Source organism: Sipha flava, unplaced genomic scaffold, assembly GCF_003268045.1.
Source record: "Sipha flava isolate LNK unplaced genomic scaffold, YSA_version1 166_pilon_pilon, whole genome shotgun sequence".
Classification (NCBI taxonomy): Eukaryota; Metazoa; Arthropoda; class Insecta; order Hemiptera; family Aphididae; genus Sipha; species Sipha flava.
The window spans coordinates 490,086-516,172 of record NW_020271849.1 but is presented as its reverse complement, the minus strand read 5'-3'; the positions used below and the strand labels follow the sequence as shown (position 1 = coordinate 516,172).

Genomic DNA, 26,087 nt, shown 5'->3' with positions numbered 1-26,087 from the left:
ATACAATTTCAAAGTGTTTTATTCGATTCACACATCGTACCAAATAATGTCTCGTAAGTAAATTTTGTTGAACAGTTTAATTAAAACATTTTTCTTGCCTACGCAAGTGGATAGGTACCATAGAAAACAGCAAAAACGCTAGTGCACGTTACACCTTACACCATAGATTATATAAAAGTATTCCTTGAACTAGTATTGTAATAGTTCGTTTTATACGTTATTAGTCGTATTCGTATGACATTCAACTTAAAATGATTTGATACGATCACAGTTTAAGATATACTTATATATACTATATATATATATATATTTAAGTATATCTTAAACCGTGGATACGATAGTCCATTATCAGAAAATCATTGATTGATCAAAAAATGTTATACAATACAATTGTTAATCAATGTTATATATTTTGTGATAAAAATAAAATAAACATATACAAATACGCTCAATAGCCTCCTTAAACTGATCAAATTTTTCCACTGAGGCATTCGCCCCTTTCATTTCCTCTCCCCCGAAAAGCGCCACTTGCGGTACAGTACTTAACACGACATTTTTCTCCCGTCCGACAAAGGTGTACCGCCGCTGGCCGTGACTGTGGCCAAGCCGTCCATGGTATCCAAGGGCAACTCGTTCCGGGTAGAATGCAGCGTGCACGCCGAGATCGACTATTGCTGGCTGCGGCACCCGAACGGTACCGCCGTGCCGGTGACCGTGCCGGACGGTGCGGCCGACCGGTCCAAGGGCTCCAGGTACCGGTACACGGGCGACGGGCTGTCGTTCGGCCAGTGTCACGTGACGGTCGACGAGGCGGTCGTGTCCGACACGGGCCCGTGGCTGTGCGCGCTGGGCCTGCGCAACGACCGACGTGAGATGTACAGCACGGTGAACATTACGGTCTCCGGTGAGTCCAAACACAGCTCGCGCATACAAACTTTCCAACGGTTTCCAGACCGCGGATGGAACCGGGAGCTATTCGTTTTTCAAGCTCGGTACCGCGACATTTGACGGACGTGCAATAAAATCCTTTATCCGTCGACGTCGCGGAAACGAGCACCGTACACATAAGCGTCACTAAGAGGTGTGAGGGGTATCTTTGCTACCTCAGAAATTGTTGTGGAGTAGCAATGATATATTTTTGCTACCCCGAAAAAAGTTATAGATTTTAAAAATATATTCGAAGTTTATTTTTCAAATGTGTACGAACATAGACCATCTATTATTGTGATGATTGTATCCAAAATGATATTTGTGATAAGTCCAATACGGACAATAAGACAGTTTATACACTTTTCTTTTTACGCAGATTTATGAAGAACAGTTAGCCAGTTGAGCCAGTAAGCCAGTTATCATGTTAAACATTTAAAAATTTATTTTTTAACTTTCCAAATATTAACTTTGCTACCCCAAAATGTATACTTTAGTGACGCCTATGACCGTACAGTTGACTTATACGAAGCCCGCGTGAAGGAAAATCACATCGTTCGTCATCTCTACGGTCAGGAACGTAGCTACAGTTACACAATTAGGAAGAACTGATTATCACCAACATTTTTCTTGACCGGCCGACATTTACTACCATACCCCCTCCTCCATTTATTAATTTAATTCATAATACAATTTTAGATTTTGAGCGATTAGACTTTTTTTTATCCTCTTTTCGATGTAATGTTATAATGTTGCGTACCGTCTCATATGTATGCCCGTAACGATAGTAACACCAGTAGAAACAATTATTCTATTCTGTAGTACAAAAGGTATTAAGATTGTAAATTTAAATAAACAAATAAATTAATCGATGAAATTAATGATAATTAATTATTAAATTTATTTGTTTAAAATCCTTTTTGTACCATAGAATAAAATAATTGTTTGTACTTTTGTTACTATTGTTACGGTCAATTATATTCATAGGTTTATATAAACTTTATGTATAACACATATGAATAATGAATGTACGATTAACGATGAATAACGATTGTATGATATGATAAGTTCGAACAATCTAACCATGTTATTCGACAATCGATTTGCGTCCGATGCCATAAATAATTAGTTCATATTATTTTGTATTTTTAGTGTTAACATAGAATACAGCGTTAAAGACAACGATGCAATAATAACACACATCGTAAAAGAAATTTTAAAATAGAGTTTAACTTTTTTCGATCAATTATTTAAGCCTCGGGTATTTCAACAATACTATGAGGTGGCCTGTAAATACTTTGTGTGGTAGAGCCACTCCAGACAATACCTTAGCTACGTGCCTCACTGAGTATCTTTAAATTAACTATCAAACGGTTCGTAGTGTCCACATCTAACAGCACAGCACATCTACATGTTACGAACGTTTAGCGTACGAGAGAATGGTTACTGTTCGGCCCCGCGGTTGAAATCGGTCCGAAAGAGGGCCATAAGTGCAACTAGGATTCCATTTTTTTTTTTATTCAAGGGGGGAGGAGGAAAACTCATATTCTTCATTTTTATATCACTTTAGTTTACGAATTACTTTTTAATTTGTACTCGTACAACTTATAATGTGGAGGATGGATAAATGTTCGGAGGAGCTAAACCCTCTCTAGCCCACGTCTTATTTCGTCTACGAAGAGGGCATATAGCCGGGTAAAGAGTTTGGCAACCGCTGCAGCCCTACACGGTCCCGCGGACACGCGGTGTGCACGGAGGCGACGCAGTCACGTCCGCATATTGTTCTTACTTGCTGCGCGACTCGCGTATAACGTGCATAATAACATTACTGTCAACGTTTTTTTTGCCTACACGTGGACACGCACGTCCGTGTAAAATAATTGTACAAACAATCGTATCACGTATTGTCAGCGTCGGTACGATGTTTTCACTTGACGTTGATTGCCGATCCGTAACCCGACACGTCCACGTTCCGTGTCTAATTATCATACGGATATGCAACGTGCATTAGTGTGGTCCCAGCAGAACGGGTTACTATAGTCGCACATTCCGTACATGACCTGATGGTCCGATGTTCTCCTGCGGTAGCGAACAATCGTGGACGGGACGGAGAAGGATCCAAGACTGGCAAAACAGATACGGAAACGATTGAAGACGTGCTTCAAACAAAACAAATCTATAAATTATCGAACCGTATAAAATTTAAGTACCACTCGCTCACTCACTGATTGCTACATCTCAAAAACTTACGTACGAACTTGCAATGTGAAATAATGATTGCTCTCATAGTCGTGCATAATTATCATATTATATCGGAACAATCTTTAAACGAAGTTCAATACTTCGCGGTTTTTTGAATAATTTTTACTTCGGTCATGACCGGTGGTACCCGATTGAGCACGGTCTTTGTGTTTCAATATCCGATTATACACCGAAAAAATATTATCAATGTAACGTAGTCAATTTTTTCTACAATCAGCCACCAGGCACAATTAATTACGCGTTGAAAGTTTTCACAGCGCTTACAATTCGTAATTCTAAAAGGTTATTTTAAAAAAAAAACTTCCAATTATTCGCTTTGTAGTTATGGTTTTTTTATTAGAAATCTTATTACTTAGGTTAAAACTTTAATTAAAACACATAAAGTAACCATAATGGTTTACGAGGAATATTTAAAAAATAAAAAATTTAATAATTTTTCTGAAAATATTTATTATAAAAGTAGGAAATAAGTACTCAAGAATACTACTTTCCAATCAGGATAAAACCGTTTATACATATAAAGATTTATTATAATAATTTATTTTTCTTTCATTTATCATGTTTATGAACAATTTAATTTTTATTGAAATGCAATAGAACAAAAACAACAGTATATTAAATATGAAATTTGTTTGTTTTTTTTTTTTTTTTAATGTTTATTTAATTTATAATAATTAATTTTAATGTATAAAAAAGTAATGAAAATGGCAACGTCTCTTGTAATTTTGTACCCAATCTTATAGTATTCAGATATTTTTTTTGGATTCCTATTATTTGGCTGCATCCGTGTTCAATCGGATTGCAATCGCTATGACTGTTCTGTGCGAAGCCGGATAATTCAGCTTGCGAGATTATAATTTATAAACTCTGTAATACAGCTTAATAATAAACTGTATACCTAGTCACATAGAAAAAAAAACAATAATAAATAAAAAAAAAATTATATTTTTCTAAATTAATAATCGATAATAATTGTGTATGTTTATATTTGTTAGGTAATGAAAATCATTCGATTGTCTAAAAATGTGTAAAGTACGCATAAAATAATCAGTGATGCGTTTTTAGAAAAAATCATAAAAACACGCAATAATAGGCAATAAAACAAATTAATATCTCAAATCTTAATAAGACACCACTGCATGTATTGTCTTCGCCTAAAACACATACGACATGATAAACAGTTCGTTCAACACTTCAAATTTAGTAATCTTTGCTTTAATATAAGAATAAATTGATTTTTAATAATACTCTAAGGGAAAAAAATTATATGTGTTTTGTGGATCGGTTTTTCCGATGTTTTAATTTTTAAAAGAGTTTTGAGTACTTCTCAACTGTAACATTTTTGATACTCATTACTCGATTACAAATAAAATTATCAGAAAGAACCGACCAACGAAACACATTCGATGTTCTGTCCCTAAAATTTGATTATAAGTCAATTTATTCCAACGTTAAAGCGAAGATCACTGGATTTAAACTACCGAAAGCAAATTCGCTACGTGGTACGAGTTTCAGACGGAGATAACCCAGTATGGCTGTACGCTGTCGTGGTCCTTTTTGCACATCTGAGGCGAACACTTCTTCTCTGTCCCGATCACAGGAGACGATATCCACTTTTTTTTTCACTCTTTTTATTTAACGTCACCGCACTCAACGCCATTGGCACGCCGCTGCAGCCTAGGCGCAATCAACGGTGCGCAACGTTATTAATACGGACACTTTGGGGCCGCAGGGTCGGTGATAGCGGCGCGCCAGGACGAGCTGTACGCGACCGAGGGCAGTCGGGTCACGTTGGGATGCTTCACGGTGGACAGCCAGCCGGTGGCGTACTGCCGGTTCCTCACGCCCGGCCAACTGGGCTTCGCAGTGGACGAGCGGCCGTCCGCACCCCCGCCGTCACGGTACACGTACTCCGGGCGCGGGCTCGCGGCCGGCCACTGCGGTCTGTCCATCGACCGCGTGCACGACTCCGACTACGGAAACTGGACGTGCGCCGTCAAAATGCTCGACTCGTCCGAACCCGAGGAGGTCAGCACGACCGTCGAGTTGAGGAGACCCGAAGGTATGCTTACCGTGTGCATTCGTGTGATTGTTCGGTGTTCGTACGTACGCGCGCGTGCGCGCAACGGTTCGTGCACGTTAATGTGTCTCCGAGGAAAATTAAATTAAATTTTAAATAACCGAACGATTTTACGCGTTTCGCTCGAACTCTGTTCGTCGGGTAAGTATATGCCTTAGGTATCGCTTCGTTGGATCGGTATCTCTACGCATTTTTATTAAAACAGGTGAAATCTATACGGGTGAGTGAACAGTAATTTATTTTTTTTTTTTTTTTGTAATTCTACGTAAGGTTACATATGCGCTACGAAATCATTTCAAAGAGCGCTTTTTTTTATTATTGAATTTACTTTTTCACGACGAGCTGGTTGTATCCATCCTTATATTACCTACCTTGTGCCGTATACTCGTTTCGATATGCCATCGCAAATACGTAAGCGCCCACGAAATACGCAAAAGTTTTAAAAAAAATTCTCAGGGCAAAACCATATACTGAAAAATCATGTTCGGGACTTCGGCGCATTTCGGATATTATAGGTTCGATCGTTTTGTGCGCAAGACATCGTTTTTTACTGTTAACCGATGGATGTTGCAGGCTTTTTAACGATGGTCGTAAATTACACCTCGTAATATCCTTACATCAATCACACATCATCAATAACGTTTCATCACGTTGAGGCACTATTCACACCATAAGTAACACAACGGTCCGATCACGCTACAGTCTTGGTTCGGTCAAATACTTTTGAAACTCCAATGTATACACACTATCAATAACGCTCACGTCATGGTCAAATCACGAGAAGCCAACGATCAATTAAATCGATATTTTATCGAAGCGAAACCTGTCCTGAAACATATTATCTGTGTGGACTAGAAACACATACGTGCCGGTCGGACTTGTGCTTTAGGTTTTGTAGAGTCGGGATCCCACGGCTACCGGCTCGGTACAGCAAATGCGTCATGGCGCGACTCGTATTATCTTCCCGAAAGTTGTCGGTCTTTGGTACCCGAGTAAAAGGATACGAGCCGCGCTCATGGCTCGGCTCATCAAACCGATCCAACGTGCGTTACCTACAGTGCGAATAGTGTCCAAGGGTACTAACACTCGACAGTTAAGACTCCGCTATTGTAATAAATTGCAATAATATATTTTTCTTAAGCGACAACTTTTCTAATCGTAAAAATCAACACGAATCATATTTCATTTTATCTAAATCCTAATCCTAAAAATAATTATTTTCAACTACAGGTTGAACAGAATTGATTATATATTTGTTTTGTTACCGTGTCTACCGATGAGAACAACCCTTAGCTCAAACAATGTTGCAATGTTTTACAATAAAAACACAGTAAATACCAAGCAACACGAGGTATTTTACTACCTTACATCTTCCAGAGTACTTTCTATACCTGTACACAATTCCGGTCTAAAAATAAAAAAATAAAATAAAAACACAAATAAACATATATCTACGCTTGTCGAGATAAAATCAGAATAAATAACCATCGTCTGCGTCTTGTACTTTATATGTACCCCGGGTTTTATTGAACAAATACTAAACTTATTGAATATAAATATATCACTATTAACCACGAGTTACGAGTATAGCCGGAAATTTAAGTAGCATACGCACAATACGCAAAAATCAGGAGTTCTATTCTAAAAAAAATATTGAGTTCTATTTAAAAAAAAAAAAAATTTATTCTTCACACTTTAACGTTTTTTATTTTTGTTCGTTTTAGGTACTTGCTCTTTGCAAAAGATAATATAATTTAAAAAACCAGACTTCTAGGGGGTATTGGGGCAAAATATCCAAGGACAAAATATCCTGTAATAAAATATCCAAGTAAAAATATCCAAGGTTAAAATATTCAATGGATAAAATATCCAGGGATAAAATAACCAATATATAGGATAAAATATCCAAATAAAAAAAATTATAAAAATCTATATTATTTATACCTGTATAATTTTTTGTATTTTAATACATTATTGTTCATTTTTAGATCACATTTTAGTAACATTTAACATTAATAATACTTTTTAATTCAGTTATAAAATAAAAATAATAAAAATAATATGTTGTGTTATATAATAGTTATATCTTTAGTTTTACGCAGTACGTTACAACGTAACATAGTTTTATTTTTGCTATTATTATTTTATTACTATATTATGAATTATTAAATAATGTTAATTTTGATTTAAAAATGAACGATGTATCTAAATAAAAAATAAATAAGAAAATAAAAAAATTATGTACAGATATACAAATTATTATTATTTTTTTATTTGGATATTTTATCCTATACATCGGTTATTTTATCCATTAGATATTTTAACCTTGGATGTTTTGACTTGGAAATTTTGTCCTATTGTCCTAGATTCCTTCTAAGGATCGTAATTTTCAAAAATAAATCAAAAAAAATTGTACAAAGCCTGCAGACGATTATTGTTAACAACACTACCGATTTAACCCCAAAAATATTTTTCTGAAAAATCGCGTCTACATAAAATAAGTTCATGTGTCGCATATGCTTATAATATAGACCCTATATAGTAATATATATAGAAAGTATACGGTTTGAACAATTGATTAAAATAGGTACTTTGTACATAGGTTTTACCATGATCCAGATCATCGGGATCGTGTTTTGTGGCACGTTGATATCCATCATGTCGTTGTTCTTTGCCAATCATCTCATTTCCAAACCATCGACAAAAACGAGGAAAAAAATTGAAAAGTTAGAGCTGCTCGAGGCAGCCGAAATAGGCGGCAGTCGCAGAATCGGTGCCAGGCGCGCGTACAATGGTACTCGGGTTATCAGAAGTCAACCTAGCAGGAGCCAACATGGTACTATTCCTCGGAGAGTTGATCGTGTTATATTGGACACATTTTGAATACCGTAATATCATAAAACTACGATCATTCGATTATTAATACCAACCCCACGACCAAACAAACGCGTTTCGCCATCAGAATGTCACATATAGTTTATATTGAAAATATAATTTTCTTTTGATAATAGACACAGTATTCGTAATTACATTTCTTTAATCCCTTCCAATTTATCTATTCGTTTACACAGTTACGTGACTTGAATTCTGATCAAGCTGTTGAAAACTGTAAAGAAAAAAGGAGAAGTTTACGTATAAATTCGGCTCAGTTTATGGGGATGTCCATCAATTTGACCCAAAGTTTCGCTCAAGTCCAATATTTCATAATTTACTAGAATGAATTTAAATTTTCGAGCGTACCTTATTTTTTTTTTTTATTTTTTTACATCGTTTATAGTAAATGTAAAATAATATAAATGAACAGCATATTGGATTTTATATTCAATTAAAAACAAATATTTTAAATTTTAAAATTGAATACATAAATAAGTAATATTAATAATAACATAATTAAACAAAATAAATTATTTTTAAATAATAACTTAACTAAAACTCACTAAATTTATAGTATAAATACAAAACGTTAATCTAACTAAAATAATATTCATTATTGTTGATGTTAAAAAATTTAACAACAAATCAATTATATAATATCGATATTAATCTAACATATTTTATTCATCATTCCGTTGTTTTAATGTATAATTTTCATTATATATACAAATGTACACAATATAATATATTTTAAATTACATAATAAGTATAGAAATTAATATTAAATGTATTGTTAATTAAGTTTTGAGTACGAAATTATTAAAAGTTAGCAGAGCATTTGTACAATATGTAATTTTTATTTTTGAATAAATTATAATACACAATCATTAAATACATAGTATATGGTGAAATGGAATATGAGTTTTTTATTTTTACATTAAATAATATTAATGAAAAATAAATAAGAATTCATAATAACATTACAGTAAAGTAAGATGTTCAGTAAAAAGGTACGTTCCATATCGTTCTCTTATATGTTATATTTATAATTTTATAATAGTTCATATCGACGCGACATGTGCAACTTAAGACCCACATAATTTCGTTATTGATTTTAGGTATAGAGAGCTCATAGGTTTAGAAACGACACCGTTTAGGATTTACTATCATCTAGGATAAAACAAAGAGGAGGCAACAATATTTTGCATTGAGCAGCGATAGTGATATTCAATCCGGCGTCAACAGTGTTGGCGAGAAATGATCTGATTTACGACAACTTTGCGGTTGCCACAATCAGCTTGGAAAATGGAAAGGTGTTGAACTTAATATCAGCATATTTCAAATATAGAGTTTCCACTAACAGCTTGATGCAGGAACTAAGAAAAATACTTAGAGCTTGTGGTAATAGTTTCTCCAAAAATTGGTTTAGCAAAAGAACAGATAACAGAGGTCAAGTGGTGGAAGAATTTATAGCAGCTGATAATAATAAGAGTGATAGGTTATACACCTTCTAGGGACCAAGTGGAGAAAATAACATAGGCATCACGTAAGTGACAGAAGATCAAACGAATGAAATCAAAGCATGGGTAGTAATAGAAGGAACAATAACAAGTGACCATAAGCTGATACATACAGTTTTGGTGAAGGTTAGGTTAGGTTAACCAACCATTTGATGGGTGGGTCACAATGTTGTAATCCAATTCCTGAAATAATTCTATGTTCATCATTTATAGAGTTGGTTGCAATGTATGTTTTTTCTGAATATATAAGACAGGCGGAGTCGTGAAATTTGAAATGTATCGGTATGTATTGATACAATTTCCATTTAGCAAATCTTTCTTGAATGGGTATTTTTATTTTTATTAGAATTTTTGTTTTTGAAAATTGACACTAAACTATGGGTAAGTTATAATACTCGTACAGGTTTTCCAACGGTATAGCCAGTTCGTACCCATCTTTTTTTATTGTGTTTTCTAATTTTATGATGTCATTTTACAATGTATTAGATTCTATTATTCTAGGTGGTATTTTGTGTAATTTACAGTGTAAGTGAGTACTAGTTACCATTACTATTACCTTGTATAGTGAGCCGGTCTGATCAGAACTGACTCAATACGTTTGATGATGAAGTCACCTCTTGTTGAAGTTAATTACATGTCCGTTGAAGTAAAATAAAAAAAAAACACTGTTTAAGTTATAAATGTGAATTTATTATATTACTGACACACAAAATAAGGTTAGCCTGATAAGTTAACACTTGTAAGTTTAACCGTATCGGTCTGCTCTTAAGTATGGTTACATTGTATCTAATTAAACATTGACACTACGTCCCTATTTATACGAAGATAGTTGGGCGTAGTGCGTAAAAGCAGTTTAAAACAAGGAAAAGACTCAAGGCTTTTCGTTGTTCTTTACAAACAAAAATAATATTAAACTTTTAAAAACTTATACGAAAACAACTATACCCGTGTAACTTGTTAGTTAATATAACAAAAATAATATTAGTATTTTTACTATCTAATGTACCCGTTTAATATATTAACTAATAACCCGTTTCCAAATATGAAAGTATTTTAGTAGATAGTTGTTTTTGACAACGCCTAAGGAAAATAGGTTAAAGAATAGATTACCAAGTAGTTTAAGATATGTCGTAGTGACCTCGGTTACTACACTTGTGTCTTGCAGTGTAAGGCCCTCTGCAATTAGCACATACTGGATCCTTATTCTTATTTGGACAGTTGTCCATCCTGTGTCCTTCTTTAGCGCAGTAAGCACATACTTCTGTCTCTTGCTTGCACTTTGCCGCTATGTGACCGAATTTTTGGCATTTATTTAAAATCGTTATATCATTGTACTCTGAAACCTTACAGACGGAGTAACTAAGATATATCTTTCTAATAACTATTCTTCTGAAAATATCCGGGTCAACTTCGCATACCCAATGTACAATTTTCTTGTCTTTGGGTCCAGTTCTAAACTTAGGCCTTATCTTGTTTTATTATAGCTCCTTAGACACAAGTCCGCATTTTGATCAACGATCAGTTGTGAGATTGTCTCTTCCTTCAACATCATATATTATAACTCTTGGTTTTCTAGTCTCTTATCTTTTAATTTTAAAGCCCTTTCCATATAATTCTTCCAGAGTCTTCTTTGTTGCCTCGTCTACTGGTATGACCAGTAAATTACCATGATTGAGCATTCTTGCCTCTTTTAGTTTTGGTGCTTTGTTTTTCTTTACCACTTCTGTCCATAGTAAGTCCTTTGATATCTCTTTGATATTGCTTACTATGTATTTAGTCTGAACCCCCTGTTCTTTGCATTTTTCTAGAATATCTTTTTCCCTTTCCTTCCTACTTCTAGATCTTGAACTACTCTATTCCCTCACGCTATTCCGTGATGTGGGTCTTGATGTTGTCCTGTCGGATTTGCATCTATCGGATTCTACCGTATCCGATTCTGTGTATAGTTCCCTTGTACTTTTTGTCTTCTTGCCCCTTCTTCTCCCTTTTCTGTTTATTCTGTTAATAACTTCCTCTTCCGTGTCCGTTGTTAATAATACTCCAGCCCTACTCTTACTCTTCTTCTTTTTGGCGGTGAAATCCACCTTCTTATCCGTATTATTTCTTAATAACTTTCCTGCCGTCTCTTCAAATTCTAACTACCTCCCGTGTATACATATGTTCTCATTGCAGATTTCATCTATTAAAATATTTAAAATGTCAATCCCCCTGTCTATCTCTTGTTGGGCTACCGCTGTTAACTTCTTCTTGTTTACTTGCTTTATTTTGTCAAAATACCTTAGTATCTCTCTGCCTCACTGTTGATAACTTAATGTTTTATTCGTTACCAATTTTGAGCTTAGAGCAGTGCTTCCTAAACTTTTTCGACTCACGGCACTCTTTTTGATTTAAGGTTTTTTCAGGGCGCCCTTCTCTAAGTCATAGCATGACTACTCATAAGGAAAATGTTAGACCCAATAGTATTTCATGACGGCGTGGTGCCCTTATACAAACATCACGGCGCACCGGAGCACTTTGGGAACCTATGGCTTAGAGTATTCTCCCTTAGTCTCTTCAGTGGTGGAGAGGATACTGCTATCCCCTCGTACTCTTCCGACACAATTCTTCTTGTTCTTGAACTTTCTTGAGCTTCGATTACATCCATTATAGTATCTATTTTTGGATTTGTTACGTCACTGCCTGTGCTTGAACCAGCTCCTCCTTTTAGTCTCATTACTTCTTTTTCAACGGTAACATATTATTAATGTGATTGTGATTGCGATAACGTTTTACTGTTATTACACGAACACTGTAGAAATTTATTTTTGACAATAATTGTAGATGATAATTGTTGTTATATCGCTATAGGTATAACACATATACATTATACACATTTATACTTATTGCAGATAAACCACAAAAAGTTACCTACACATGCACGATTAATAATCGTCAATTGCTCATTTGTAAGGTGATATTTGTGCGTGACGCAGTGTTTAATAAATTTAGTAGTAAAAATATTTTCAAATGGCTTCTCAATGTAAAATATCAATAAAAAGGAGAAAAAATGTTTTTTTATTAATCGTTCAAAAAATTGAAATTTTGGACAAATTAAAAAATGGTGATACTGAGCGTCACTTGCTAGAACGTACAAATAAATGAGTCTAGTATTCGAGAAATACGTAAAAATCAAGAAACAATACGATAGGTAATAAATAAATTAGTTGTAGGAATTAAAAAAAATTAAACCTAATCTCCCTTTTTACATTGATTTATGGTCTCGTTATCCGCGCAAGTTTGCTGGAACGTAACCTTTGCGGATAACGAGGGATTACTGTATTACAATATTATATTTTTTGGTTTACAATGATTCGTCTACATTATATATTATTATTATTTTTTTTTTTTATTAAAATAAATAAATATAATTTTATATGTACATATTATTTTATTAATATGTTTTTATTCACTTCTTGGTGGAATAGGTGATGATAAGGTCATAAATTTTGATTTAATTATTATTGGGTAAATTTTGTATATAATGAAATATATTAAGAGTGTAAGAATTGTTAGCTATGTTAAGTATATAATGTCACATAAGAACTCATCTACAAGCGGTTTGTTCATCTTTTTCAGGATAATCTCGTTTAAATACTTGTCTATGTTTTGGATTTGTTTAGTGATGTAAAAGTTTGGTATTTCTTTGATCCAAACTTTATTTAGTATTTCTGACATATTAGTAAAGTAAATATTATCTTTGGTTTCTTCATAATTAGTCTTTAATGACTTAATTTTTGTCTAAGATACTTTTAATATTCTATTAATTTTGAATTTATTTAGATTGTAATCGATACACTGTATCGCGTGTTCATTGGCTTCGGTAGAAACTCGGGTGTCCGGTGACGTCAGGAGTTTGAATACGGAATCGATGGCGGCTATGTCCGCGTCCTCCACAAGTAGACGGATCCCACATCCACCTCTTCGCGTGGATCCGTATATATATTTTCCGGACGCCTCATGCGGCAGGTAGAGCGTGGCTTTGAGCTCCGGTCACAGTCCGTTAGTACATTAGTCATACCATTACTACACTTTAATCTTAGCCGATAGGCAGAGAAGCGAATTGTGTATCTTGAATATTAATAAAACACAAATCGACAATCACTACATATTGGTATATGACGTTTGGGCCATTAAAAATGGAATTTTTATTAGTGTGTCTCTCCATTAAATATCGACTTGTTAGCATTAATTTACCGATTATTGACTATACATTTTAACTACAGTTGTTTATAGTTGATTAATATTGAATGAAACGTACAAACAAAACGATAATAAATATTTTAACGTTGCGAAATAATGACGATAATATAACGCTCTCTAGTAGCGAGTGATCGAATTTGGGGCAACCGTGATCATGTAATGCACAGGAATTGAAATGGATATAAGTGCTGCTCGAAGACATTTGTTTAAGTACTTTAATATTCATATCCTACGATTGTGTAAAGTGTTATTGTAATCATTTTATTATGTGGGCCGTTCCCGGTGGTACTGCAATACCGGGTCAACCCGCGGTGGAGCAGGAGCAAGCCCCAAAGTCTCCACCAAATTTAAAAAAATTAGTTTAACATTTGAGTCCTTCTATGAAGGACGTATCAGATGTTAAGCTGATAAGAACAGATACTACACTTTGATCTTAGCCGATAGGCCGAGAAGCGATACTTCGATCAAATCCTTCAACCTCTATAAAGGATAAACGTCAAACTCGAAAATTGTAGCTTTTAGTTTGAGCGATTTCTCGATATCGAAAATTCGGCGTTTTGTTTTAGAAACCGTATGCATTTGATGACCCGTAAAAGCATTTTTCAATAAAACCAAATCATTTAGTACGATTTATTAATGTACCTAGATACGAAATTGTATCGTAAAGCAATCGAAAACACAATAATTGAACTGCAACAGTGCAAAAACGCTATCTACCGTCACTAACGAGCGGCGCATGTAGTGCACGCGAGTACACGTTATCGTATAATATTGTCAAGCGTGCCACTAGGTCGCTCTATACACTGTAGTATGCAAGAATAGTATTATCGATACGTACAAATATAATACGTTGGTTTAAATTCTATAATTATCAAAACAATATAAAATTGAAGTCACTAAACGTGCAAGACACATCGAAATATTTCTGTATATTAATTTTGCAACGGAAAACAGTTTGTATAAGCATTTTTAAAATATAAACAATATAAAGCATATAAGAAAAGTGTTACGTGTTATGAACCCATTATTATTATTATTATGTATAAGATAATTATTGTAACTCTATGCATTAGTCTGTATGTGTCTTTTTTACGTGGAGATTAATGCAGAGTAAACACTTTTATTTTGCCGGACGTCTCACGTCGTCCGTCTGGGCTTGAGCAGTCGTAATTTAACAGTCAAGTTATATTCACTCTTATGTATAATCAATATTTTACTCGAACGACTCATTTAAATAAATAATTAATTTTATAACACAACATAAGCAATAATTATGTTTAATTGGGCCAAGCCAATTTATAAAAGAAAGAGGATCGAAAAATAAATGATCACCCGTGGTGTGCTTCTTCCACTACGGAAATATTTGCGTTATTTTAATTGTTGCTACTCTTATTAAAATTATTTTTTGTGTTTATATGTACGATACGATCGGCTTGTAATATAATATATAATGACAAGGCGATACGCATTGAGAATACGTTAACTACCGTTCAGCAAGGACAATAGTCGTCACAATAGTGACGTCAATAAATTCTACAGAGCATCAAATCACTCACCAACCTCTCGATTTGAATAGCATATCCTTCGAACACTTACGAACGAGCAGTCAAGGTCGATATGAATATTCAACAGAACCCCAAGTCGAAGATCGCATTTCACGAATCAAAGCAATGATCAATACGTACCATTTGAACCCTGAATAACGGGATAGTCTATGGAAGATGCGCCGAAAACTTTCAAACGATTCCTGTAATCCTATATTTGACATGTAAACATCAAGCGAGAAGTTCCAATATAAAAAAAAAAAATTCAGCACCAAAAATAATAATACACACAATTTATTTATCCTACCCCGTAGCCCTTAATTATTTGTGATATTCCTAACGAAACTAAAACAAAATTACACGGATAAAATGTATAACTCATGGTAATACAATGTATGAAAAACACCGGTACATATTTGACTGTTGAACGGTCTTTGATGCCATATACCTATTAACTAAATTAACTATTAACTATGTGCTAGACTGGTAGTGTGGATGCTCTGCTAGACTAATGGTGTGGATGTTCTAATAATTGATCATGCAAGTGATTGGCACGATTAAAGATAAAATGTATTATATCTTTAATCGTGGTGCCTGATAACTTCATCTCAGCGCTCGTGGTGAAGGCGGTCACCGTAGGGACCACTATGCCGACAATTTAGCTGACTGTGTGTGAAAACGCGTGTTCGCTGTCCTTGATTCTTTTTTCCAATGACTTCCTTTTGATATCGAAACGTGTATATTCAAAGTCGATGTTCTTGAAATGTCCGTATTACTTGTTTCGTGTGAACGGCATTGGTGGTATCGTCGTCTGTACATGAAGATTCATCGACGATTTCACCGAGTGAAACGTTATACCGTTGCCACCAAATTTTATATGATTTTATTTTATTATTTTATGAATTTCATTTTATAATTTAATATTACGGAAACTGATGTAAATTAAGATTAAAATAGCGTTAAACAAATTTGACATGAATATTACATTAATTAGTAAAAAGACCATTGTGCTGGTTGATGTCCCAAAGCACGATTGACGACGACTCTCGCGTACAGTCAGTGCGGGCCCCATGGGTTACCGTTCAAAATGCCGAACAAGCGTGTTTGAGTAGCCGACATTTCCCACACAACACATAATGCAATTCATTTATAAAATAATAGTTAAAATAACTGTGCTGTTATAACTAACCCAACAAATAGTTAAAATGTTAGAAACGTCGGTATTAAAACGTTTTACAATTTATTTATGAATTGTTAAGATGGATAATCAGTGACCAAGTTAATTCTTCGATATAAAGAGCATATATTCTTTTTTATACATATAATTCTGCTGAACGTGTGTATGTCACTGAACTCCTCTTAAACGGCTGGACCGATTTGAATGAATTTTTTTGTATGCGTTTGGGCGACGCCCTCGATGGTTTAGATTCACAAAACAGCCAGGTAGATGGCGCTGCAGTCGGTATCTAGGTTATATATCTATATATTATATAAAAATGGATTTTTGTCTGTCTTTTATGCATTCCTAAACGGCTGGATCAATTGCAATGAAATTTGGTACAGAAATATATAAGCAGTGCCACAAAAACCGGATGTGCAGAGTATGCCGCGCACACGGACCCCAAGGCTTACATACATTTGAGGGGCCCCCCAGTCCCATCCTAAAATAAACTACACCTTACAAATGCACAATTATTTAATAATATTATATTAATATTTTATAATAAAAAGAAACTTTTTTTTTAATTTAGGTAAGGATGTTATATTTTAGAGTAATATAATATTTATTTAACAGTGAGTTGATTGTTCATTGAGTATTTAAGTAGGTATACAACGTACCTACCTAAACTACTTAAATAAATTTACTACATAAATATGTAGTGAAGTATAATATACAACAGTTGTAAATATTTAATTTTATATATATAAATAAGATGTACAACAAAAATAAATCCTAGAAAGGGGCCTAATATAATTACCGCACACAGGCCTCCTATTTTGTAGTTGCCGCACTGTATATTAGACTTATGAACAGAAGATAGGCCAAGTTAAAAAGTGATAGACCTAATCCCTGGAGGTGCTCAAACATATATTTTGAGATTTACGATGGAAATTTTTGTTTATAGGTGGTTGCTAATAGTTTCAATAATAATATTAATTAGTGTGAAAGAAATTATTATCCCTGAGTTTGTTATTATTATTTTTTACTATTTGTTTCCATAGCACGTGCGTCTATGGCATTAAAACGCATTTTAAAAAATGCATTAATGGAATAATGCACCGCACGTTCTAACATAAAAATTTGGCATCCCAGTAAACATGTCAATGTCTATTAGATGTATAATAGATGTCCTTTTTATGTTCCAAAATAAGTCTAAATGAGACAATTATTTAAAGTCTAAGTGAATATTGTTAATATACTGTCTTTTATTGGTATACAAACTAGCATTTTAGATGTATAAAAAATATCTATTATTTGTATAGGATATGATACATGACTAATTAATATAATTTAATTTAATATAGTCTTTAGTCTTAAACTATAATCTTTATTTTTACCATTATTGACTAATAAGTCCACTTATTTACTATTATACATTTAGATCTATTTACAGTTGGATAGGCATTAAATGTAATTAATATATTCAAAAACAAAAATTAATACCTACATAAAATTTATTTATTTTAATAAGTATAAATAAATAATAATTAATAATTGGAAAAGTGAGCATTCCCATGAAATACAATATATAATATGTAAATTATATTATAATAAAACATAAAAATAACACTTAATATTATTATTTATTATTTTTATATTTGTCCCATGTTGGCGCTAAGCGTAACCAGTATTTTAATACTGCATTTAACCACATCTTCGGATCCTGCTGGATGCTTCATCATAGTTACATCTTAAAAGGTTAAAATAATAGTAAAATGTATAACTTTAATTTGAGTAACACTTTTTAGTTAAAAATAATCTTACCAAATACAATACTAAACATTATCAAATCTCTGAAAGCATGTTTTCCAGATTTTCGACCTTCAAAGTTGTAGTTAGATGCGCAATGGTTTGTTAATAATGTTCTTAATATCAATGTGATAGTGTCATTTTGCAATCTTCCCCCACATTGCTGTAATCTACTCATCTAAAATTAAAATTAAATTTGAATTACTGTTTTATTATGGTAGTTTATAATAATTGGGTGAGTAAATTAATTAATACCATTAGTTGCTGTGAAGCAGACAATTGCAATTTTTCTTCAATATCACACACTTCAACTACAGATTTAGCAGGCAGAATGAAATGTTCAAAACATTTTTATCTGATTGTTGATTAGTAAACTACCGTTTAGATTCTCCATTCCTCATGATTAATTTTGTTAATAATTTATTGGTTATCTGTTGAACTCTTACAATTTGTTAAACGAACAAAATTTTTTGTTGTAATAAATGTATTGTGGCATGAGACAAGTCCACAGCTCAGGATGATGAAGGCTGATACTATTCATTTTCTACAAAATAAAATATAAATATGTAACACATACCTACCAATAATAAGTATGACATATATACTTATGCAGAAGAAAATATTTACCTTCATTATGAGATTCATTATAATTTTCAAACATTGGTGGTGATAAACAATTGTCAGAATTTGTTTCTGTTGTAGCTGATCTACAATACATTTGATATTAATAATTGACAAGTCAGTAAGCAATAACTGTACAACATAAATTATTTAATTTTAATTACCTTGAACAAGTAAATTCATTTGTGTCAAATTATTTTATGAAATTGAATTATCATTTTTATTATATTTCTGTGGAACTGAAATGGTAAAAATTTATGTGACTTTTTTGAACACTGGAGTCGTAAGACTAGTTGTAGATTTTGTAGATTCCCTAATTTTATTTTCTGAAACTGTAGTGTGATGTTAATAGACAATTTTAATTTGTTTGTTTTATACAAGAATCATCTGATAAAAACATGTGTTAAATTCATACCAAGGGATCTTATCCAAGTAAGAGGTTCTGGCATATTTATCATTGATGGTGAATAACTATCTGATTCTGAATCTGAATTCATTTTCCAAGTATTTGGTTTCTTCTTAAGCTTTCCACGACCTCAGTTTTCAATATTCGAGCTTTCAGCATCATCATTATTGTCATACTTTGGTAATTTACTTCTAGCTTTTTAATATGTTCCTATAATTAAAATATATTAGGTACTGATAAATAAAATATAATTTATATTAACAAACCAAATGTTTTTAATATCTCACAAGGATATTGTAACCATGTTTCTTTGTCTGGTAAAACAGCCAACTTTATCATTTTTGTCACTTGAAATTTTTGTGGCGGCCAAAAACAAAAGTACAAGTTGGTGCAATTTTGTACCCATATGTTTGGCACAATAGCAACCATGGGTGCATTTTTTTTATCAAACTTTATCTTACTTACAAATATAAAAAAAAACATTTTCTTTTGCATTTGACATAATGACTAAAACATAAAACAATAAATAATATTAATAATTCACAATATAAAATGCAGGTTTATAAATGTAAAATTGAAGTTACTGCAAATTCACCTAAACTATTTATAGGAAACTTTATTGCCTTGTGTGAAATTGAGTTAAGTGAAATAACCTTAATTTCAACTGATAAATTTCTACACAAATAAGTTCCAATACTATTAGATGGACTTAAATACAAATCAGTTACTGTTTCAAATTTATAACAAATTAAACTTATTTCTGAGTCATTCTGTACTATGGATTTGATTACTAAAACTGAGCCATCAAAGCTTATGCAGCAATTATTGGCTAGGTCTGTTTTTAAAACAAATTTTTCAGTTTCTACTTTTTTAAACTGTTGCCCACATATTCAATAAAATTCCACTAGTTTTTTTGCTAACCTTAGGATAATATTTATTGTTTAAATTAATACCCAACAAAATTTTTTTTTTTTTAATTTACGTTTAAATGATCGAAAGCGGTTTTCAAAAGTAAAAACACTGAAGTTATCTAATACACCATAAACATGACAATCATCTACTAAGTATATTAAACTATGGAAATTTTAGGAAACGTGTTCCTCTCCATATAAATCACTGAATTGTTCCACATACAATTTCAATAAATCTTCAGCATAATTAATCATAGATGGCATGTATAAAAAAAAAGCTAAGACTCTCATAGATACATGCAACATCATAAAATGTAAAAATATGTCTTGAGTTAAAGACATTCCAACATTTTGTAAAACAACTGGTATAAGATATAAAAGGAAAAGTCTGAATTCTGTTGCTTTCCAATAAAAAACCTCATGTAATGACCTAGGTTTCCTAGAAAACTCACAAGGAACGAATTTAGTAATTTCACATTAATTGGTAGAAACATTTTTAACTGTGATACTTGAAAATTGAACATTAATATTATCTAGTGTGTTGGGGCGGCTTAATGAAGTTGGACCAGATTTCCACAAATTAAGAACTTTTCTCACAACTTCTAAACACACTAAATGCATATACTCTAAAGTCTGTTATCTTACGTATCCCTGGAATTTGAAGCAAGAGTGATTGACTTTTACAGTGATCTTTATAAATACCATCAGCAAAATGTTCATTATTTTGTGGTGCTGCATTCAAATCAATAAAACACATTCTATTTTTTATATATTCACTTCAACCACAAATTTTTCACAAGAAAAGTAACCTGTATGTCTTTTAATTTGTTTTACTAAAGTTTGAGCCGGTGCATCACAGATGTAACCAATTACTCGGAATGGCTTATAATTTCCATTAATTAAAATGCCTCGTTGCATTAATATTTGTACTTCTTAAACATATTCCATTAGATAACTATTAATATAGTTAGGTTCTTTACTACCATAATAAGCACTTATCATAAAAGGTTTAGATTTTATTTGAACAACACAGCACAATATTGGCCAGAGACATCCATAGTTTCTCTTATTTACTGGCACCCCATCAAAATTAATAAGTACATCGCAATTATTTACATTTTTTAACAATCCGTCATTATATTTTAACCATGCTTTATACAACCCGTCCTCCAAGCCAAAATAATATACTTTCCAAAGTCACTAACAACTTTTGTCTTAAGTGGTATTTTAGGGGTTTTCATAAGAGTTCTTGCATCTTTAGGATGTTTAATCACATCAGATGGATTACATTCATTTAGAATTTTAAGTAATTTGGTAACTACATTAAAAGGGACACAGTTAATTGAAACCCAATGTGCTAGTTTACATTGCAGAGCATTTTCTTCATACATTTTACAACTACCCTCCATTTCAATTTCACTTCCAAACCCATTTTCACTTTCAGATGAGGTAGTTTCAATATCACTTTCATGGGGGGGGGGGGTAATGTTAAAATCGTCTAAACTATTTTCGTGTTCAATATTTTCAACTAAATGTACTGGCGTTGCAATATGTTTTATTATTTCAGGGCAGTTTAGTTCATTTATACTATTTAGTTCTATTACGTTGAGCTCGACCTAAGTGTTTAAAATCTTTATAAGGATTTTTAAGCATACTTACAAAATCAATTTAAATTTTGGTCTGAGGTTGATCTTGATGTCATATACCGTACACTTCCAGGACGCACTCACAGAATAAAATAAATCATAGTACGTAGACACAAAGTACAAAGTAGTGCGACAACCGCGAGTGACGACGATGGTTATCAGACATTCTGATAAACGATAAATTAAATAACAAAATACCTACATTAAACTAATAATAAATTAATAAGTAATAACATAATAATATTAAGTACCTATTAACTATTTACTATAGAGTAGAGTGTAGAGTTAGTGTCACTGTGAGAAAACCACGTAAGACATAACAATTATTATCTGCCGTTATAGTTTAAACTAGAGAGCCTTGATATATAAATAAATATAAATATAATATCAAGGCTCTCTAGTTTAAACTATTAATTATTGATAAAAAATTGATAGTGAGATACAGCACCCTTCCACTAAAAATTACGTACCATAGTCTGCTACAGATTACAGTTGCCGCACACCAGGTACAGCACCAGTGTTGCTATAGCGGCAAGCGGCTCTAAAATCCTGTAATATAAAATGTTAAGGAATCGGAATGGCAGCTAATATTAATATAATACGTCTATTATATATAAATATGCTACCTACAAAAATACGTTTACAATAATCATTGTTTTATATGTCTAATAGAAGTATTCTCTCAATCAAATTAAAAATAACACCAACCTATGGACAAATTCCGGACTTAGTAGAAAAGATGAAACCACAATCAACAGACTTCGAATAGGACACACACATCTAACGCACAGCTACTTGATGAGCAACGACGAACCTCCATCATGCGACACATGCAGAGTCCCCCTAACGGTAAAACATATCATCACCGAATGCCATAAATACAACCAGTACCGCGATCAATTCCACATCTCTGAACAAATCTGTCAAGCACTTGGACCAAACCCACAGGACACTAACAACTTAATTTTATTCCTTAAAAAATCAGAATTGTATAACTTAATTTAAAAAAAAAAAAAAAAAATTATGAAATATATTATTGTTAACACCTTGTACTAATGACCTAGATGTCGATGTATTCAGATCAATAAAAAAAAAAAAAAAAAAAAAAAAGAAGTATTCTACTAGACGTGCAGGCCCTATTTTTATGTGCACCACAAATTTACAAGTGTGCACTACGGTCTACAAAACAAAAATTGAATAATAAGCCAACTACTAGAAAATATGAGTGTTGTTGAATTTTTTAAAATTTAATACATATATATATATATATATATATATTAAGTATGTAATATATTCCTTTTTCTAAGATAGTAGCGAGACTAAATTTTCATTTAAAGCAGTAAAATCAAGTGTCCAGTCCGAAATTGTACAAATAATAGGGTCTGTAGACGTGTACAATTCATAGACATTCGAGACTTCCACATAGACATATATACCCAAGTTTGACGTCTCGTAGCCTTGACATATTTACTGGGATGCCCTTCATTCTACCAAATATCAATCCACCAAGATACTGAAACGGTACCAAGTTTTCAGTGATAAAGTTAATGAACAACATTATCGGAGCTACAATTATAAACGGAAAGTTTTAAGGCGAAGATGTATTTTTGCCTCGCATCCCAAATATTCCAACAGATATGTCTTTCGAATTCAAACGTTTGCAGTTGCCGGTACGACTGGCCTTTGCAGTGACCATCAACAAAGCACGAAGACAATCGCTACAAGTGTGTGGACTGAATTTGGAAAACCATTCTTCTCACATGGACAGTTGTATGTGACATGCTTACGCGTTGGAAAACCTTCCGATTTATTTGTGTACGCACCAGAAGGAAGAACAAAAAATATTATGTTCCAAATGCACTTCAATAAATATCATTCAGTTCAATACTTGAATTGTCCGACTTTTCTCGATAAATCCAATAAAGATTAACTAAATTGAATATCATTGTAAGATTATTACGTTGTATATTTTAACCATTATCTATTTATATGTATAAAAATATACTACTAGCATAATCACTGGTAACGAATTTAATACACAGTTTGAGACATATTATAGATTATTTTTAATGGGCTACAAAGTGCAAGGGTTCAGCTAGTATATATATACAGAGCATATTTTAACATATAAAGTACATGGCACTAGTGCCCCCTAGTAATAATCGAATGCTACCCAGTGGTGGTTGATCGTACCACCAACTAACATATTCTCACAACAACTGTTGTGACAGTTGATTTTCCCTGTATGTTCCTCTGCAGAAGAAAACCACGTCTATGAACTACAATAGTAGACAATTTTATTGAAGTGCCACCTAGTGAAAATTAATTAAAATATGTTCCATATATTTATTATATACATCTACTTGGGTTAAAAAACTTTTTCACTATCACCCATAAAACATTGGGAAAATAGAGATTACAAATGCTACTAATAGGGTATTTCACGAGGAAAATACCTCACGACCAATTGGGTGGTATTACACCTTGAGCCTCAAATATAGGGTTTCTCTAAACTAACAAAATAACAAAAGCTATCTTATTAATAAATTAGAATGTTAAAATAAATGAAGTTTTATGTAATACATTTTAAATGTTGGTAGTTGATCTCTATTTTCTATACTAGTTTTATGAAGTAGAGAAGTTAATGCTACCACTAATAATGCAGTATTGAAACAATCAAGAAGTAGATAACTAAATGTTTAAGTCAAAATATTCAGAATAATTATTATGGATTAAATAATTAGTATTTACTTAAAATAAGAAATACAGTTACAGATTTCAAAATCAATGAAGTAATACTAAATGTTAACAAATTTATTATAATATTAATAATGATTGTAATAACTAATAAATTATGCTTAATATAAATAAATATATATAAAAATATATGAATATATTAATAATAAATATAACAATTTAACGATGACATAATATATATATTTTTAAGTCAATATTAGCATTAGCTATCAGTGTTGAGTATTTTTTCGAACTAACTGAGGAAAACTGCTTTTTGGTTGTGTTGTATTGAATTTTGATGCAATATATGTAAATGGTTCAAACAAAGTAGTTCGATCTAAAGCATTTACTTCAAAGTGTTTCATTTTTTCTCTTATAGACCAATGGGATGCTCGACTAGTAGGACATTCTAAGGTTGGAGCTTTGATATCCATTTCTCTCATTTTGTGACCTAAGATTACATAAAATGCCTAAAAAAAAAAAACATTAATTTAATGAATTCTTTCAATGCATCAATTAGGTAACCGCATCAGTGTACTAACATCTTTTTTTTCCTTATTTTTATCAATTTCTTTTTTTAGAGTGACCAGACAATCAAAAGTTTCTGGTCGACTAGTGTCATACATCAACACGAATGCATCGGAAATGGATGCGTACTGCTTTGCTATCTGACCAAATGACAGCATAAGTGAAGGATCTGGATTCGAATACAAGCCAACTTCGGGTAATTGCGTTAAGTCCAGACCAGCTGTATCGTAAAAACGAACCAGCTCACGTACCCCTTTGTCAGTTTCAATAGATGCTTGATATATATCCTCGATAGTCGGCCACAATTTCTACAACCGTGATTATACAATGTTGAACAATATTAACACAAAGTCTTATGATACTCACATAGTTTTTACTGAAATGTCCATAAATAGCTTGTTCCAGGATGGCCGTCTTGCCGACTCCTTTCACGCCGAATACGACCACGCGATAGTTTTTTACCATGTTTACATGTGTGATTCCAGAGAAATAGAAAACTGTCTCGAATAAATTTAAGTTTAATTATGAAAGTGCCATACGTGATATCAAAATAATAGATATTAAATATATCAAGATATCAAAATATAGACATTAAGTATATCCTTTCCATATTTTCGTGTTACTATTTTACGCCGGGTGATTTACTTGTAACATTATTATTCGCGAAACGACTAACAAACGTGTATTCAAATTTTACAAGTTTCGATTCAAAATAGGATCACTATTAACGATCTAGACGTACACAAAATATTTATGTTCTGGACATAAACAATATTGATAAGAAATAAACATTTTAGGTTAATAAATATTAAGCTAATTTTT

General features: G+C 32.6%; 3 protein-coding genes, 1 non-coding gene and 1 pseudogene across 4 annotated transcripts in view; 1 reads left to right on the top strand and 4 right to left on the bottom strand.

Annotated features, from left to right (window-relative positions):
* The window catches only part of LOC112679677, a 37,062-nt gene extending 28,781 nt beyond the window's left edge, over positions 1-8,281 (top strand). The window contains exons 5-7 of the mRNA XM_025549567.1: positions 575-904; positions 4,922-5,251; positions 7,872-8,281. Of these exons, the coding sequence (XP_025405352.1) occupies positions 575-904; positions 4,922-5,251; positions 7,872-8,152 (941 nt within the window). The 3' untranslated portion in view covers positions 8,153-8,281. The remainder of the gene's footprint in view (positions 1-574; positions 905-4,921; positions 5,252-7,871) is intronic.
* A 2,500-nt stretch (positions 8,282-10,781) lies between these two features.
* Positions 10,782-12,376, bottom strand: LOC112679702. The gene is made up of 4 exons (XM_025549595.1): positions 12,236-12,376; positions 11,589-11,801; positions 11,330-11,516; positions 10,782-10,948 (listed from the first exon to the last, which is right to left on the bottom strand). The coding sequence occupies exons 1-4, from the start codon at positions 12,374-12,376 to the stop codon at positions 10,782-10,784; spliced, it is 708 nt and encodes a 235-aa protein (XP_025405380.1).
* Positions 12,377-14,165: 1,789 nt separating this feature from the next.
* On the bottom strand, positions 14,166-14,359 carry LOC112679708. The gene has a single exon (XR_003148243.1). It is a non-coding gene; the product is annotated as a U2 spliceosomal RNA (small nuclear RNA).
* Positions 14,360-18,208: 3,849 nt separating this feature from the next.
* LOC112679694 lies at positions 18,209-22,366 on the bottom strand (annotated as a pseudogene).
* Positions 22,367-24,912: 2,546 nt separating this feature from the next.
* Positions 24,913-26,013, bottom strand: LOC112679675 (NF-kappa-B inhibitor-interacting Ras-like protein 2). Its single transcript, XM_025549565.1, has 3 exons — positions 25,632-26,013; positions 25,280-25,573; positions 24,913-25,207 (listed from the first exon to the last, which is right to left on the bottom strand). Exons 1-3 carry the CDS (start codon positions 25,728-25,730, stop codon positions 24,968-24,970), a joined length of 633 nt encoding a protein of 210 aa, XP_025405350.1. The 5' UTR covers positions 25,731-26,013; the 3' UTR covers positions 24,913-24,967.
* Positions 26,014-26,087: the final 74 nt, after the last annotated feature.

Coding starts and splice junctions, on each gene's coding strand:
- LOC112679702 (XM_025549595.1), bottom strand. CDS start 12,376: ATGAGACTAAAAGGAGGAGCTGGTTCAAGCACAGGCAGTGACGTAACA. Junction 11,517..11,588: donor TATACACAGAATCGGATACG/GTAGAATCCGAT, acceptor GTGAGGGAATAG/AGTAGTTCAAGATCTAGAAG. Junction 10,949..11,329: donor GGCAAGAATGCTCAATCATG/GTAATTTACTGG, acceptor TCGGTCACATAG/CGGCAAAGTGCAAGCAAGAG.
- LOC112679675 (XM_025549565.1), bottom strand. CDS start 25,730: ATGGTAAAAAACTATCGCGTGGTCGTATTCGGCGTGAAAGGAGTCGGC. Junction 25,574..25,631: donor GACATTTCAGTAAAAACTAT/GTGAGTATCATA, acceptor TCACGGTTGTAG/AAATTGTGGCCGACTATCGA. Junction 25,208..25,279: donor AAAATAAGGAAAAAAAAGAT/GTTAGTACACTG, acceptor TTTTTTTTTTAG/GCATTTTATGTAATCTTAGG.